We start from the raw sequence: 16759 nt of genomic DNA, 5'->3' as shown, positions 1-16759 counted from the left end.
AACTGAAGGGACAAAAATTAGGGCACCCCAAACTCCTGGAAGGGCAGGATCTATTTACAGGCAACGACTTGGGCCTGCGATCCTACACACTGGCCATAAGCCAATCCAGACCTTGGCCAAACAGCAGCTGTACCTTAAAAGGCAACCAGCTCAAGGTCACTTTAGAAGAATTACCACCAGACCACTGCTGGATCCAGAGCATCCTGCGAGCTGAAATGGAATAGGTGGAAAGCTTAGCAAAGACTTTCAAAATATCACACAAGGCATCAGCCATATAATCCATTCCTGAGATTATAAAATCCAACTCAAGAAGCACCACCGTGTCAGGATCATGGTGCAGCTTGGAATGGCACGCCCGAGCCACGAAGAAGAGGCCAACGCCACCTGAACACCAGCGGCCGCCAAATCAAATAGACGCTTAAGGACAAAATCCACACTGGGGAGAGAAGTGCGCTTCGTGACCTGTGCCACCAGGGAATCCACCTTCGAGGAAGCAAATCGCTTGTTAAAGGCATCCACCAAGAAATAAAACCATGCCATGGCACGAACACAGCATAAGGAATCCTCAGGAGTGTTTTTGATGCTTGTAGAATCGAAATGAGGTCCGGATGGATGAGGAAAAGAGGCAGATGTGTACTCCGGTCATTCATGAGGGAACTTCTGCAGTGTCAAGTGGCTTAGACTGCAGCTTTAATGCCTGTATGAGATTCAGAGATCATAAGAAATAAGAATGCTGCTGCTGGGTCAGACCGTGGTCCATCATGCCCAGCAGTCCGCTCACGGCGGGGGTCCCTTAGGTCAAAGACCAGTGACCTAAACTGAGACTAACCTTACCTGCGTATGTTCTGGTTCAACAGGAAATTGTCTAACTTTGTCTTGAATCCCTGGAGGGTGTTTTCCCCCTATAACAGCCTCCGGAAGAGCGTTCCAGATTTCTACCACTCTCTGGGTGAAGAACTTCCTTACGTTTGTACGGAATCTATCACCTTTTAACTTTAGAGAGTGCCCTCTCGTTCTCTCTACCTTAGAGAGGGTGAACAATCTGTCTTTATGTACTAAGTCTATTCCCTTCATTATCTTGAATGTTTCGATCATGTCCCTTCTCAGTCTCCTCTTTTCAAGGGAGAAGAGGCTCAGTTTCTCTAATCTCTCACGGCAACTCCTCAACCCCCTAACCATTTTAGTCACTCTTCTCTGGACCCTTTCGAGTAGCACTGTGTCCATCTTCATGTACAGCGACCAATGCTGGACATAATATTCCAGGTGAGGGCGTACCATGGCCCGGTACAGCAGTATGATAACCTTCTCTGATCTGTTTGTGATCCCCTTCTTAATCATTCCTAGCATTCTGTTCACCCTTTTTGCTGCCGCCACGCATTGCGCAGACAGCTTCATCGATTTGTCGACTAGTACTCACAAGTCTCTTTCCTGGGGGGGGGTCTCTCCAAGTACTGCACCAGACATCCTGTATAAGATTTTTGTTACCGACATGCATCACCTTATACTTATCCACTTTAAATCTCATTTGCCATGTTGCACCCCATTTCTCGAGTGTGTTTATGTCACGTTGCAGATCTTTGCAATCCTCCTGCGTCTTCACTACTCTGAATAACTTCGTATCATCTGCAAATTTAATCCCCTCACTCGTCATACCAATTTCCAGGTTGTTTATAAATATTTTGAAGCTTGAAAAATCTGTGCACAGTGGGATCCTCCCCCAAATCAGGGGCTCCAACAGCTGTGGCAACCGCGGCGCCCTCCTGCGAAAGCAGAGGCAGAGAAAGAAAATCTAGCATAACCATGGGCACTACCTGCCGGCACACCCTAGGGGAGGCAAGAGAAAAGACACTGGACCATAGTTGCAGGGGTTCCTGTGCCCGACATGGAGGCCGGCAGAAGGAAAACAGGCAGAGACTTGTCCCCCCTCCCCCAATTATGCCTGATAAAGCATATCACCAAAATCCAGGGATAAATCATTCTCCACGGCAGGAACCAACCCCTGCGCTCCAGTTGAGGACTATTTCTCAGGGGATAAACCTGGTAAATACTCCACACACTTGCATTTTGCCTTAGCATTGCCTGCACACTCCCCAGGACATCCTGGCGCCATTTTCACGGGAGTTGAGACAGAAAGTGTTAGAAGACCCTCAATGGAGGTCGAAGGCACCGAATTCAGGCAAGCCTCTCACGCACATGGAATACAGCGCAGCGCACATGGAATACAGCAGTGTATCTGACAACCATCCACCGCAAATGAGGCATGAATCCCAGGGGAGGTCATTTATGTGGTTTTCTTTCAAAAATGAAGCTGGCAAGTATAAAAAATAACTTTAAAATCGAATCTGGAAAAATCCAAGATGGAAACTGAGGGCCTGTTTTGACTAAAAATAGCCCAGGAAAACCACAGAGAATCCTCAAAAAACTACGATTCTAGGATTTTAGGGGTGGAGGGTAGGGCATGCAGGGAAACTACCCCCAAACCCCTTTTTAAAGACCCCCAAAATCTCTGATTCAAGCTGTTAGCTAGTACTCACAGAAACATGTGCTGTCAGGAAAACACTGCAGATAGAGCTAAAACAGCTCATAGGGAGATCCTCTGCCTCAACTTGCTGGAAAGATGAACTTTGAAACTTCTGACTGCCCCACCAGCCTGACATCCATGGCCGGTCACCTCTGCCACCCTTGGACATGCCGCACAGTACACCTGGTATAGGAATGGAGTCTGTCTCTGATCCTGGGCGCGCCACCATGGAGCCATGCAGTTTGCACTCAACCCACTAGCAGTTGAATCTGCGGTGAGCTAGCTCCCAAGGGAACGGTCCCTGAGCCCCAATCTAATGTGCAGGCTGTCCAGAGGACTTACTGACAAGCAGGGAACCCTCCAGAAGCAGACTTTCCCAAACGTCTGTGTTCTCCCACCATCTGAGCTGTCCCCGCAGGGAATCTCCACAGCATAAGGGCGAAAACCGCAAATGCAAAAACTGAAATTACATGAAATAAAACACGAGCAGAAAAAGACAAGCTCCTAAACAGCCTGGCTTGTAGGAAGACTGAGGTTACAGGGACAGTGATGAGGTAAGAGGGGGAGGGGTTCATGTCTCTGAAGTTTGAGGCATCCTACAAAGTCCTGGCAGGTAGATAGAAATAACCCACTGGTCCCGGAATAAAGTGGGATTGTTCAAGAAGATTAATGCTTAGGCGCTTACCTGAGCGGACGCATTTGGTAGCACTCCGGACTCATCAGATATATTAATTTTTTTCCTGCTTTCTTTTTCTTTGATTTTGTGATGGCTCCAAAGAGGAAGGGCAAGGTGCGGAACTGTCCCCCGAGCTCCCTATCAAACCCGACCTGAAAAAGCAGCTGATTTCGGTGTTCGCTTTAAAATGCCCCGTGTTGGAGCAAGAAGCAACTTCTAGGCTGCTGAAGGAGGACTTGGCCCAGCAGCTGTTCGAGGATCCTATGAAACCCAACTGCTCAAAGCACTTCATCTCCTCCTAGTTCTAGATTAGTGCCAGCACAGTGCACTAAGTCAAATGTTGAAGAGCAGATTGAGGCAGTGCAGATCGGAGAATAAGACCTGGAGCTAATTACTCCTAGGACTTTGTTGCTGGCAGTGGTTTAAACTCTTTCTGTAACAAATAGCTATGAAGGAGTCAATGGTTGCAACTTCTGATATTAATCCCAAGATGGCTTTAATGGAGACTGACTCATCTCTAGTTCTGGGAAATCTAATCTTGGTCAAAGTATTAGAGCTTCAATGGTGACATTGGATGCAATTTGGGCTGTTCTTGTATGCTTGGAATCTTCAGTAATGAAATATTCTAATGAAGTGAGTACGCTGTGTACTAAATTGGATTTAAATTTTATTTAACAGGAAGAAAAAATTAGCTCTAACTCAGAGGGTAGAAACTTTGGAACAGCATTTAGAACAGACTAATTTGATAAGTACAGTGGTTCAAGATCGGTTGGTTTCTCATCGAAAAATAGAGCCTACTGAAAATAGAATTAGACTTTTGAATTTAAGATTTGTGAACTTCCCTAGAATATCTTATGAAAATCCTAGAGACATTTTAAAGAAGTACTTTTTTAACATCTTGAAGATTCCAGTAGAGGCATTACCACCTGTAGCTAAATTCTAATATTGGATGAGGAAGATACAGCAGGGAATAGAAGATCAACCTAGAGAAGTTCCGGGAATAGGCTCAGATGTTACTAATATTTTTTAATCATCAACTGAAGTAGTAACAGATGAAACCAGGAGTGTGGTTCTATTTGAACAGGATAAAGATGCAATTTTTAGATTTTTTTTTTTTAAGGAATTGTTTGACTTTATTTTTGTGTCAGAAAATATGGATTTTTCCCGATTTATGTAAATCTACCCAAGATAGGAGGAAAAAGTTCCTTGCTGCATCCCAAGAAGCTAGGTCTCTTGGTAAGAACATTATAATTAGATTTCCTTGTAAATGTGAAGTAATTTATCAATCCCAAAAATATGTTTTTTTGAACCATTAAGTTTCCTTGAAAGTAGAAAAAGGTCTTAACCTCCGGAGCATCTCAGACTAAAGTTTGAATTCCAATGTAATTATTTGAAGATGTTTAACTATATTTGAAGTTGCAATGATTATAAGTAATATAGTGCTTAATAAGAGGAAGGGGATAGGTTCAGGTATCATTACCTATAAGATTTTTTCCCTTTTTTTGATACTTCATTTCTTTCTTTTCTTGGATCCATCCATATTTGGTTCTTAATGGATTATATAGTTGTTGATATGAATGTGTTTTTCTTAATGAAATGATGAAGTTCTTATTTGAATTTCTATATGTGCTAGAATATATGTGTGTGTGTGTCTCTTTATTTCTTTTTCTCTCTCTCTCTCTCCTTAGCCGCTTTCTTTCTTTCTGTCTTTCTTTTTCCTTGGCTGTCCATCACCACCCCTTGCCTGCTCCCCTTGTCCATTCTCCCTTCCTTTTACCTCCCCTGTGTCCACCACCACCCCTTCACAGCTCTCCTTATGCAGCAGCAGCCCTTCTCCCTTTGTTTTACCTCCCCCCTGTCCAGCAGCACCTTTCCCTCCCCCATACCAGTTCCCTGTGCCCCTGCCCCTGTGTCTTTCTTCTTGTCTTTCTGTCTCCCTTCCTCCCTCTGTCTGTGTGTCCAAAGCAGCATTCCCTTCCCCTCCATTTCCCTCCCCCCACACCAGTTCCCTGTGCACCTGCCCCTGTGTCTTTCTTCTTGTCTTTCTGTCTCCCTTCCTCCCTCTGTCTGTGTGTCCAAAGCAGCATTCCCTTCCCCTCCATTTCCCTCCCCCCACACCAGTTCCCTGTGCACCTGCCCCTGTGTCTTTCTGTCTCCCTCCCTCTGTCTGTCTGTCCAAAGCAACATTCCCTCCCCCTTCCATTTCCCTCCCCCCACACCAGTTCCCTGTGCAGCAGCATTATTGTTTCCTCTACCCCCTTTCCCTTCCCACAGTAGCGACTACAAACGCGGGCCCGAGCCCTTTGGCGGCCCCCCCCTTCCCTTCCCGCGGGTCCGACTACACATGGCGATTCAAGCAGCGTGTCCAGCAGTCTTCACACGCTGCTTCGGGTCCTTCTACTGGCCTGATTTACTCTGGCACGTCCGGAGCAAATCAGGGCAGTAGAAGGGCCCGAAGCAGCGTGTGAAGACTGCTGGACACGCTGCTGAAATCGCCAGTCGGGGCTGCAGTAAAGGAAGGGGGGGCGGCAAAGGACTTGGGTGCCGGGCAGCGGAAATCTTCTTCTACCTTGCCTCTCCTCCACCGTCGGGAGTCAGCGCCAGGAGCTTTAACGGCTGGTAGTTCCGCGTTGAAAGAATCCCGCGCCTCTTTGAAAACTGTCACGCCGCTGGAGGCGGGAGGCGACGGAGAGGGCAGGGAGTGAGCCGCGCATGCGCACTTCCTAGCTACAGCTCACAGAAAACGGACGCACGCTTAGGAAGTGCGCATGTGCGGCTTACCATTTTATTATATTAGATAGATATATATATATATATATATATACACACCGTATTTTCACACACATAACGCGCGCGTTATACATGATTTTACAAACCGAGTATAACCATAAGCGTTATATGTGTGAGCGCATTATACAATTTTTTTTTTCTCATTGCGATCCAGTATCCCCCCTGCGAACCGGCATCCTCCCCCCGCTCACGTCAGCCCCCCTCCCCCGTGATCCTATATCCCCCCTCTCCCCCCCGCACCGCAAAGACATCGCTTATCCGATTGGGCACTGGCACCAGCACCAATGCACAGGATGTGCCAGTGCCCAAAGATCCTCCCTCGCCTGTGCTGGGCTGGGCTGGGCAGTGCGAGGGAGATCCTCCCTCTTCCCTGTGCTGGGCTGGGCTGGGCTTTGAGCATTTGCGCATGCTCAAAGCCTTCTGGTCTCGCTCTCTCCGAGATGAATGGAAGTATGGGGGAGAGGAGGGACAGCTGCTGAATGGAAGTCCGAGGGACAGGGGGAGCAGACATTGGAAGGAAGTGGGGAGGAGAAAGAAAAAAGGGTACATGCAGGATTGAGGAAAGAGGATAGAGTTAGAAATAAAGATAGACAGACAGAAAGAATGACAGACAGACAGAATCCAAGGAGAGAGAAATAAAAAACAAAAAAACAGACAGACAGACAGACATGTACTCTAGCACCCGTTAATATAATGGGCTTAAACACTAGTGTGTGTGTGTATATTATCATCCAATTTCCCCCCTCCCCCCAATAAAATGCATGTATCCATCAGAAAGGAAAACGATGTTCATTCATTACAATAATTCTCTAATGGCCCCCAGATCTTTAAAAGTTGTTATAATTACCTTTCTGTACAGCAATTGCTCTTTCCATTTTAAAAATGTGACAAAGTGAATTCCACCAAAAAGAATAATTAGGATTTGTATAATTTTTCCAATTAGCCGTAATGTGCTCCTTTAGTAATATCTATTTTTGCTTTATTCTGAACGGAACAAGATTACTGTTGGCAAGAAATGAAACTGCGACCTTTCTTGGTCAAGGATAATTAGTCTTTATATATATATATATATATATAATGCAATGGGCTTAAACACTAGTGTGTGTGTGTGTGTATATATTTTTATTTAATGATTGGATTTCTGTATGTATTATGAAAATTTTCATTGAAGAATTGTTGGGTGGGGGAGAAAGGGTTATAATTTCTACTTTAATGGATTATATGTATAAGAATGTCAAGTGATGTATATTTTATTAGTAATGTAATGTTTTAATATTAATCACTTGTTTGTCAGTTTTAAAATGAATAAAGAATTTAAAAAAATAACAAAAAAAATAAAAGATATTACTAAAGGAAAAGAAAAAATTAGGTTCTTGCCTGCTAATTTTCTTTCTGTTAGCTTGTAGACTGGTATAGTCCTTACAAATGGGTAATATGCCTCACTGCTACCAGCAGGTGGAGACTGAGATCAAACTTGTATATCAGTATAGGATCCCCTCTTGCTACTCCAATTTGCCCAATAGCCAAGCAGAACCTAGGAAATTTCATAACTGAAAAACAGTAAATGACACTCCAAACAGAAGTGTAAGAAAACAATAAACATCTTGAAACAATTGTTGGAACATGTATAGAACTTGATCCTGGAAGTAAAACATCCCCACAGCTCACCAGCTAAGATAGCTGAGCCATCGCCGCTGTTCTTATTTCTCCCCGGCCCTAGAAAAATACTAGAACCTGCAGAAAAATTCAAAATCTGCACACGTGCAAAAATCTGCATGCGAGCAAAAACCCGCAACACCGCACAAAGCCATACAGGGTGAGGGACTATACCAGTCTACAAGCTAACAGAAAGAAAATTAGCAGGTAAGAACCTAATTTCTCCTTCTGTATCGCTTGGTAGACTGGTATAGTCCTTACGAATGGGACGTACCAAAACAGTACCCATCAAGGGTGGGACCCCCAAAGGGCCGACACCAGAACACGTTCACCGAATACCGCGTCCCGATGCGCGTGAACATCCACAAAGTAGTGTCTGACAAAGGAATGCAGAGAAGACCAAACTGCAACATTGCAAATATCCACTAGAGGCACTAGAGAAGACTCAACCCAAGAAACTGCCTGACCCCTAGTAGAATGAGCCTTGAGAAAGTCTAGAACAGGCTGCTTCTTCAGAAGATAAGCGGAAGCAATAGTCTCCTTGATCCAGCACGCAATAGTAACATTAGAAGCACCATTCCCCTTATGAGGACCTGCTAAAAGGACAAAAAGATGATCCAATTTCCTGATCTCCTGGGTCCTCTGCAGATAAGAACAAAGGACTTGACTGACAGCTAACTTGCACAGCTGTGACAACCCAACACCAGGAGGACTACAGATTGATTGACATGAAAAGGAGAAACTACTTGTGGCAGAAAGGAAGGAACAGGCCTTAAGACAACCCGCTCCCTAGAAAACTCCAAGAAAGGAGCCCTACAAGAGAAAGCCTGCAGCTCAGAAACACTTCTAGCTGAAGTAAAGGCCACCAAGAAGACTGCCTTAAGAGTAAGGTCATTCAAAGAGCAGTTACCCAATGGTTCAAAAGGAGGGTGCAGCAGAACCAGATTCAAATCCCAAGAAGGAACAGAGGGTTGTACGGGAAGCCTGAGCAACTTGGCCACCCGCAAGAAGCGAATCACATCAGGAATGGCAGTCAAGAACCTCTGAAAGACTGACAAAGCCGCAAGCTGATCCTGGAGAGAAGACCAAGCCAGTCCCCTATCCAGGCCATCCTGCAAGAACTCTAAGATGTTAGGCAGGGAAGCGCAAAAAGAGACACTCCACGCGCATCACACCATGCCTCAAACAGATGCCAAACCCTCACATAAGCCCGAGAAGTGGAAAGCTTCTGGGACCCCAAGAGCGTTGAGATCACTTTAACTGAATACCCCTTCTTACCTAGGCGACCCCTTTCAAGAGCCAAGCCATAAGACAAAAGGGACCCGGATCGAACAGTAGAATAGGACCCTAAGTTAGAATGTCGTCCAAGAGAGGCAGAGTAAGAGGATCCAACACCAGATGCCTCACCAGAGCCGCATACCATAGTCATCGAGGCCAATCCAGAGCCACCAGAACCATGAGGCCCGGATGACGAATTATATGGCAAAGAACTCTGCCCACTAATGGCACGGAGGAAACACAGACAACAGCCCCTCCGTTGGCCTTGGTTGAACAGAGCATCCAGGCCCTCGGCCTGACCGTCTCTGTGACGACTGAAGAAGCGGGGCATTTTGGCGTTGACACTTGTGGCCCATCAGGTCCATGAGGGGCTGACCCCAAGACTGCACTATCAACTAAAAGGCCACGGGGCTTAGACGCCACTCTCCAGGATCTAGCACCTGATGACTTAGATAAAGTCTGCCCTGAACATTCTCCACTCCAGCTATGTGGGATGCTGAGATCCTCTTCAAGGTGTGACTCCGCCCCAGACCATAAGCAGAGTTGCCCTCCCTGCGCCACCAAAGTGGCTCCTGGTGCCCCCCTGAGTTGCCATAGGCCACCGCCGTGGCATTGTCCAACAGAACTCTGACTGACTTGCCCATCAGAAAGGACTTGAAGGCTAGGAATGCCAGATGGATGGCTCTGGTCTCCAAAATATTTATCAACCAAGAAGCCTCCTCCGTGGACCAGGTGCCCCGAGCTGACTGACTTAGACACCGAGCCCCCCACGAGAAGAATGGCATCCATGAGCAGCACTGTCCACTGCGGTGATCCAGACTCTCCCCTTGTACAAGATGGGGGGGTCTGAAGCCACCAGCGAAGACTGCCCTGACCTAAGCCCGGAAGCGAAACAGGGTGATCCAGACTGTGCCTCTGAGGCGAACACCTCTGAAGAAGAGCATACTGAAGAGGATGTATGTTGGCCTGCGACCACCTCACTACATCGAGGGAGGCCGTCATTGACCCCAAGACTTGAGAGGAAATCCTGCGCCCGAGACGACCATAAGCAGATGAATTTGAGATTGCAATTTGCTTACCCGGGCCTCAGGAAGGAAGACCTTTCCCAAGGAGGTGTCGAATAGGACCCCAAGATATTCCAGGTACTGAGATGGAGACAACCGGCTCTTTGCAAAGTTGACTACCCATCCCAGCGACTGCAGAAACTCCACCACCCGAGCCGTGATCCAAGTGCTCTCCTGGAATGACTTGGCTCGAATCAACCAGTCGTCCAGATAAGGATGACCAAGAATGCTCTCTTTGTGCAACACCACCGCAACGACCACCAGCACCTTGGTGAATGTCCGGGGAGCCGTGGCCAGACCAAAGGGAAGTGCACAGAACTGATAGTGTTGCCCCCAAATCGCAAAGCGCAGGAAGCGATGATGGGAGGCCCGAATAGGAATGTGTAAGTAGGCCTCGGTCAGCTCTAGAGAGATCAGAAACTCCCCCAGCTGAACCGCCAGAATCACAGACCGCAGAGTTTCCATGCGGAAGGAAGGCACGTGAAGAGCCCTGTTGACCCCCTTTTCTCCCTGTCCGTCGGCAGGGGAACCCCCCGCATGGGCATGAGGGGAAGCCCGGGCTTTCCCACGATCAAAGCCGAACCACGAAGCACATGCGGCGGGGTGCCCTGGCTGCCGGCATCCGCTGTCGACGAGGCTTCCTCACCGCTCCAGCCTGCACAGGCCAGTCACGAGTACCTCGCCCCGGAGCACAAGGAGCACTTTTTCCCCTTTAAAAGAGCTCATTGTGCTGAAAAACCGCCCTAGCTGTAAAGAAAGTGCTGGTTAATTGAGAAAAAACAAAGGGAAAAAAAAAAGGCAGTTTTAAAGGGAAATGAGCTTTTTAGACCAGCACACCTCAGGATTTTTTTTATTATTGCTTTTTACTTAGTCAGAACAGACTCCATGGATCTCAAAGCTGGAGGGCTGACCAACCAGGGGTCAGACTGCCTGCTGAGGCCCTTTACAAAAATATGGGGAGGTGGAGGAAGGTGGGGGGGAGGGACCCAGCACGAGACCCACTGGGTTTAACACCCCCGAGGCGGACAGGTCCCCAAACAGAACCCGCCCAAGCTCTATCCGGCACAAAAAGAGGAACCAGGAGTCCACAAAGTTTCAACAGTGCTAAGAGGGGAGCTGAAAAGCCTTACCACCTGCTACCGGAGACTGAGGAAAACTGGAGTAGCAAGTGGGGATCCTATACTGATATACAAGTTTGATCTCAGTCTCCACCTGCTGGTAGCAGTGAGGCATATTACCCATTCGTAAGGACTATACCAGTCTACCAAGCGATACAAAATGTTCCGTTTGGAAAATAATTTTCACATTCAAAACAGTTTTTATTGAAAATACAAAACACAGAGCAACAACAAACACCAAAAAGAACAGCTCAGCAAGAAGTACATTAAGTTCTGCCATACTACAAGAGATAAACAGAGAGTAATATAGTAATAGGGTGCCCCCCCTCCCTGCCCAACCAACAGACCACAATAATATAGGATCAGCCAAGCAAACCATACAGCGGGAAACCTCAACAGGGGTTAGAAATCCCAGGGCCTTGTGTCTTATGACCCTGGTGCAACTAAACATCATCAGACCAAGGTATTCAAGACTACGCCCAGTCAGAGGTAGTGAGTCCAAATAAAAACCCCAGAGAAGCAAAAAAACTACATCGCCTTTTATTTAATCCTTCCACCTCCTGCACCTCCAAAAAAGCCAAGGTGTGAAACTGAGCCCTCCACTGCCAGAAGGTAGGGGGATCCGTTGAAGTCTATTGTTGTAAAATACATTTGTTTGAGCCAGGAGACACATCTTATGGCATTGGAAAATATTTTTTAACCCTTTATTTGGAATTGTTGCTCAGAAGCAACAAGTGTTTCTATGGCTCTTATGGGAGATCTGCATCTCCAAATGCCTTTTACTTGGCACTGGTGCTCTTGTTCAACATCAAGTTACATAAAGCAGCCGTTTTCACCATTTGCCAATTAAAGGGTTAAATGTCCAAGGTGATTTATAAAGCACCAACATACAGCTAGGTTTCTTCTGAAACTAAAGATACCATACCTCTCTGAGCTCTCGGATTTGCTCTGAAAGGCCCCCGATTTCAGAATAGGAAACATTTCCAGGATCCTCATGAGACATATTGTAAACCAGTGGGTCCACTTCTCTTGGTAAATACCTGAAGAATTGTTATTTTGAGATATAAAAAGTAATATATAGAGATGAATGTTTACAAAATAGACTTGGGAACCAGAACAGCCAGTCATCTAGAACAGAAATTGTGTTAACTGCCAAGGAAAGTCTATATTGAAACCCACACCTAAGCTAGTTATACTAGTGCCAAGAGAGGCACTGTAGATTGCCGGCCAGCTACATGGTTAAAAAAAATATATACTCACTGCCAAAATATTGAAAACCAATCTAACCCATAACAACAAAAAAATGTGAACTATGGGAAACCAGGATAAGTTGCTGCTTGTTATATTTCTGAGATTTACTGTATTTACAAACAAAATAGATACATTTGTTTATATTTATTAAAATTTGATATATCACCAAATTTTAACATAGTTCTCAGCGGTTTACATCAACTCAAATTGTGTAAATGAAAATAGATAAAGAACGCCATTTAAAAATAGGAAAGCACTCGAACAAAAACATTACATCGCAAATTAAATTACACTGTGCATTTTAAGGAATGCCTGCTGAATAATGATCTACTGATCGAGAATCTACCCCAAATGCGAGCTGAAAAAAATGGCATAGCATCTCAAAGGCCTTAGTATTCATCACGTACCTAATATGTCTTGGAAGACCAATCCAAAGATTAGGCACTAAATCTTTTAAAAAGTTTTGTTACGAGTAGATTCCCATTTCATTCTATTTATTGCTGGGAGAACTAACCTAATATGTTGCATCGATCTTAGCGTACGTGCTGGAGAATAGGGAATTGTCAAAGAGCTTAGATAATCAGGAACCATGGAATGAATCACAACTGCAAACCATCAAAAATTTGGGGATTTTTTGCAACATTTAGCCAATTGTAACCACAGATGGTGACAGACAATTATACTGAAGTTCTTGTGGTAAAAACCTGGATGTTAGAGAAATGAAATACTAGCGATACCCCAGATTTATAATTCTGAGCAAGGACTAATCTTTTCTCCCATTTTTACTGTATTTTTATCACTAATTCAAGAACTAGAAAATAATGCTAAACTGAAGAGCTAAACCATTCAAGCACATTCTGTACGGCTTGAGACTATGAAAAGGACTCAGTTTCCCTAAAGCAAGGTTAATAACTTTAAAATAGCCTGAATTATCTTGGTGGTACCTGTTTGTTTTAGAACAATAAGCCTGACATTGGTCCATGGGAATTCAAACACGGAAAACATTTGTTTAGCTTTCCCACAATTTGTGCTTTGGAATAACTTTATCTCAATGTCCTTTTGGTAACTTTGTGGTTCAGCATTATTTAGATCTCTGCCTTAAATTCACGCCATACAACTCGGTATTCAATCTGCTTAACTACTACTGTTGAACACAAGTGAGCTCTAATTTATTACACAAGCCTTAAGGCAATTTATGGAAACAAAGTCAACATGTGTTTGCTACAACAAAGGTCTCAAGACTTCTGCATTTAATATTTTTAAATATTTTTGTATATTTCTATAATTTTTTCCACAATGAAAATGTTGGGTATGCTGCGTTTAATCAATGAAAAACCTACTTAAATACATTCTGAACTACATTTAAGAAAGTAGAATATGTAAAAATGTACAAGACTATAAAAACTTTTTTAAGACACTATAATGAAAAATATCTAAGGGCTCTTTTACTGAGCTGCAGTAAGCACATATGAATGCTTACTACAGCAAAAAATAGTTTACTGCAGGGTACACCGAGACATCCCATATTAATATTGAAATGTGTGTGTGTGTGTGTTACCCATGTGCTAAAAAGCAGAGTTACTTACCGTAACAGGTGTTATCCAGGGACAGCAGGTAGATATTCTCACATGTTGGTAACTTCATCCACGGAGCCCCGATGCTGACAGCAACTGCATGCCTTCCCGCCCAGCGTAGGGTGTGTCTCTACTCAGTTCAGATAGCTAGCAGAGAAGCCAATCAGGGGAGGTGGGTGGGTTGTGAGAATAGCTGCCTTCTGTCCCTGGATAACAACTGTTACGGTAAGTAACTGTGCTTTATCCCAGGACAAGCAGGCAGCCTATTCTCACATGTGGGCGACCTCCAAGCTTACCAAAATGGGATGATGGGAGTGTTGGCAACTCAGGAGAATAAATTTTGCAATACTGTTTGGCAAAAATGGCCATCCCGTCTGGAAAAAGTATCCAGACAATAATGAGAGGTGAAAGTATGAACCGAGAGGACCAAGTGGCAGCTTTACAGATTTCCTCAATAGTAGATCTAAGGAAAGCTACTAAAGCTGCCATGGCTCTGACTTTGTGGGCTTTGACTCAACTCTGTAGATGCAGTCTAGCCTGAGCATAGCAGAAAGAGATGCAAGCAGCTAACCAGTTGGAGATGGTGCGCTTGGAAATTGGATGTCCCAACTTGTTTGGATCGAAGGAGACAAAAAGTTGAGGAGCAGATCTATGTGGTTGAGTGCATTGCAAGTAGAAAGCCTTTAGGTAAGAATTTAGGATAAGTACAGAGGACTTCCTTGTCATGATGGAATACTGTGAAAGGTGGGTCCGCTACTAAAGCTTGTAGCTCGCTGACCCTGCGAGCAGACGTAAGAGCAAAGAGAAAAACCACTTTCCAAGTGAGATATTGAAGATTTGCCGTATTCATTGGTTCAAAAGGAGGCTTCATCAATTGAGTAAGAACATTGAGATCCCAAACCACTGGAGGAAGTTTGAGAGGAGGTTTGACATTGAAAAGTCCTTTCATAAATCTGGAAACCAAAGGATGAGCCGAAAGGGGTTTCCCTTCAACAGGCTGATGAAAAGCAGCAATTGCACTGAGATGGACTTGAAGGAAAGAGTTGAGGCTTGAGGCTGAGAAGTGGAAGAGATAATCCAAAAGTGAACCCAAGGAGCTAGACTGAAGCTCCTGGTGATGAGAGATAGATCAAACAGAAAGCAAGTGCATTTCTGATAGTAGGATATGCAAGTGCATAGACTGCAAGCAGTGAAGGAGAGGCCCTTGACTCTGTGAAAACAGAGAGGAAAAAACAGGTAGTAGAAAAGGCTCCCTGCTACTGAATTGAAGGAGAAGGGAGAAACAAAGGTATCTGGGCCACCGAGGATCTATTAGAATGAGGGTGGCACATTCCTGGTTGAATGCGATAAATGTCATAAGAAGGAATGGAAGAAACGCATAAAGGATCTGAAGCGTCCAGTCTCACAAGAAAGTATCTGCCTACAGTTGGTAAGGAGAGTATATCTCGGAGCAGAACTGAGGCAGTGGGAGTGGGGCGACGCAATGAGATCCATCAGAAGAGTCTCCCAGTGAGAAAAAATATGAAGAAAGAGGCGAGGAAAGGAGCCAGACAATTTTGCACTGCTTGTCTATAGACAGCTGGCAGGAAGATGTCGTGAAGGACTGCCCAATTCCAAATGTGAAGAATTGCTTGGCAAAGAGAGAGAGCACTGAAGAGTCCTCTGAGTGTCAACTGATTGATGGAACACAGACGATCCATGTGGACCAAAGACCTTGAGGACGGAGACCATCAAGATGAGCCCCCCGAGCAGAGTTTGAAAAATCTGTCATGAAGACTAGGTAATGAGGCAGCAGTTGAAATAGCAAGCCCCTAAAGAAAGTGGGAGAAAGTATCCAGTAACTAAGAGACTGAGTCAACAAAGAAGTCACTGTAATGTATTGAGAGAGTGGGTCGAAAGCGTGAGCCCACTGAGACGTCAGGGCTCAACGAGGAATTCTGAGGTGAAATCTGGCAAAGAGTGTCAAATGAACGGCAGAAGCCATGTGACCTGGAAGACCCATCATGTGACTGGCTGAAATCGAAGTGAGGAAAGACACACTGCAGCAGAGTTGAAGAGCAGCCCCCTGACGTTGATGAGGAGGGAAGGCTCTGAGTGGCAGAGGGCCAAAGACCGCTCCAATGAAGTGCAGAGTCCGAGAGGGGCGTAACTGGGACTTCGGAAAGTGGGATGTGAACAACAGCATTGTAGATACCAAGAAGTCCTTTGGATGGTTACAAAAACTCCCGAGAGATGAAAGTGTGATGAGCCAGTCATCCAGGTAAGGAACACCTGAAACTATGACTCCCCAGACTCAGCCACTACAACAAGGCACCTGTGAACACTCTAGGAAATGAAGCCAGGCGGAAGGGAGCACTCTGATCCCACCCAAATCTGAGGAACTGCAAGGTAGCAGGGAGAAAGACCTCAGATAATTCTCAACGGGGTCAGTGTGGTCATGGGCCATAAGACCCTGTAGAGTTTGCTTGTGACAATGCTGTGATTAACTGGGCTGAAATCATAAAAGGCTTCCACTATACCCAATCGGACATCGTGCAAAGTTCGTGAATAGGGTGCCTGCTGAAAGAAATCAAATGTTAGCGAACCAAAAACGTGCCCATGATTAAACATGTTTGGGTTGTAACTTAAAACAAATGTGGATGTAAGCTTGCACTCCTGGACACACGCAAAGAACCCAAACTGCCCACTATAAGTTGAACAAAAAATGGTGGCTTTTTTTTTATTTAACAAAAATGCCAGTGCATCACGGGCCAATTACAGCACTTTTCCCAGTCTAGCCAATCAAAGTCATTGGGCATCAAACTAGTAAACAAACAAGTTTCAAGTTTATT

At 45.1% G+C, this 16759-nt stretch overlaps 1 protein-coding gene across 3 annotated transcripts in view; it reads right to left on the bottom strand.

The window, feature by feature from the left end:
* PSMC6 (proteasome 26S subunit, ATPase 6) overlaps positions 1-16759 on the bottom strand; it is a 99488-nt gene that overhangs the window by 33652 nt on the left and 49077 nt on the right. For all 3 annotated transcript variants that reach the window (XM_033952409.1, XM_033952407.1, XM_033952408.1), the window contains exon 6: positions 12029-12143. In XM_033952409.1, coding sequence (XP_033808300.1) covers positions 12029-12143 — 115 coding nt within the window. The remainder of the gene's footprint in view (positions 1-12028; positions 12144-16759) is intronic.

The sequence above is a fragment of the Geotrypetes seraphini genome, chromosome 7 (assembly GCF_902459505.1).
Source record: "Geotrypetes seraphini chromosome 7, aGeoSer1.1, whole genome shotgun sequence".
In the NCBI taxonomy this organism is placed as follows: Eukaryota; Metazoa; Chordata; class Amphibia; order Gymnophiona; family Dermophiidae; genus Geotrypetes; species Geotrypetes seraphini.
Note: the sequence above shows the minus strand (reverse complement) of the source record. Positions and strands in the feature narration are given on the sequence as shown.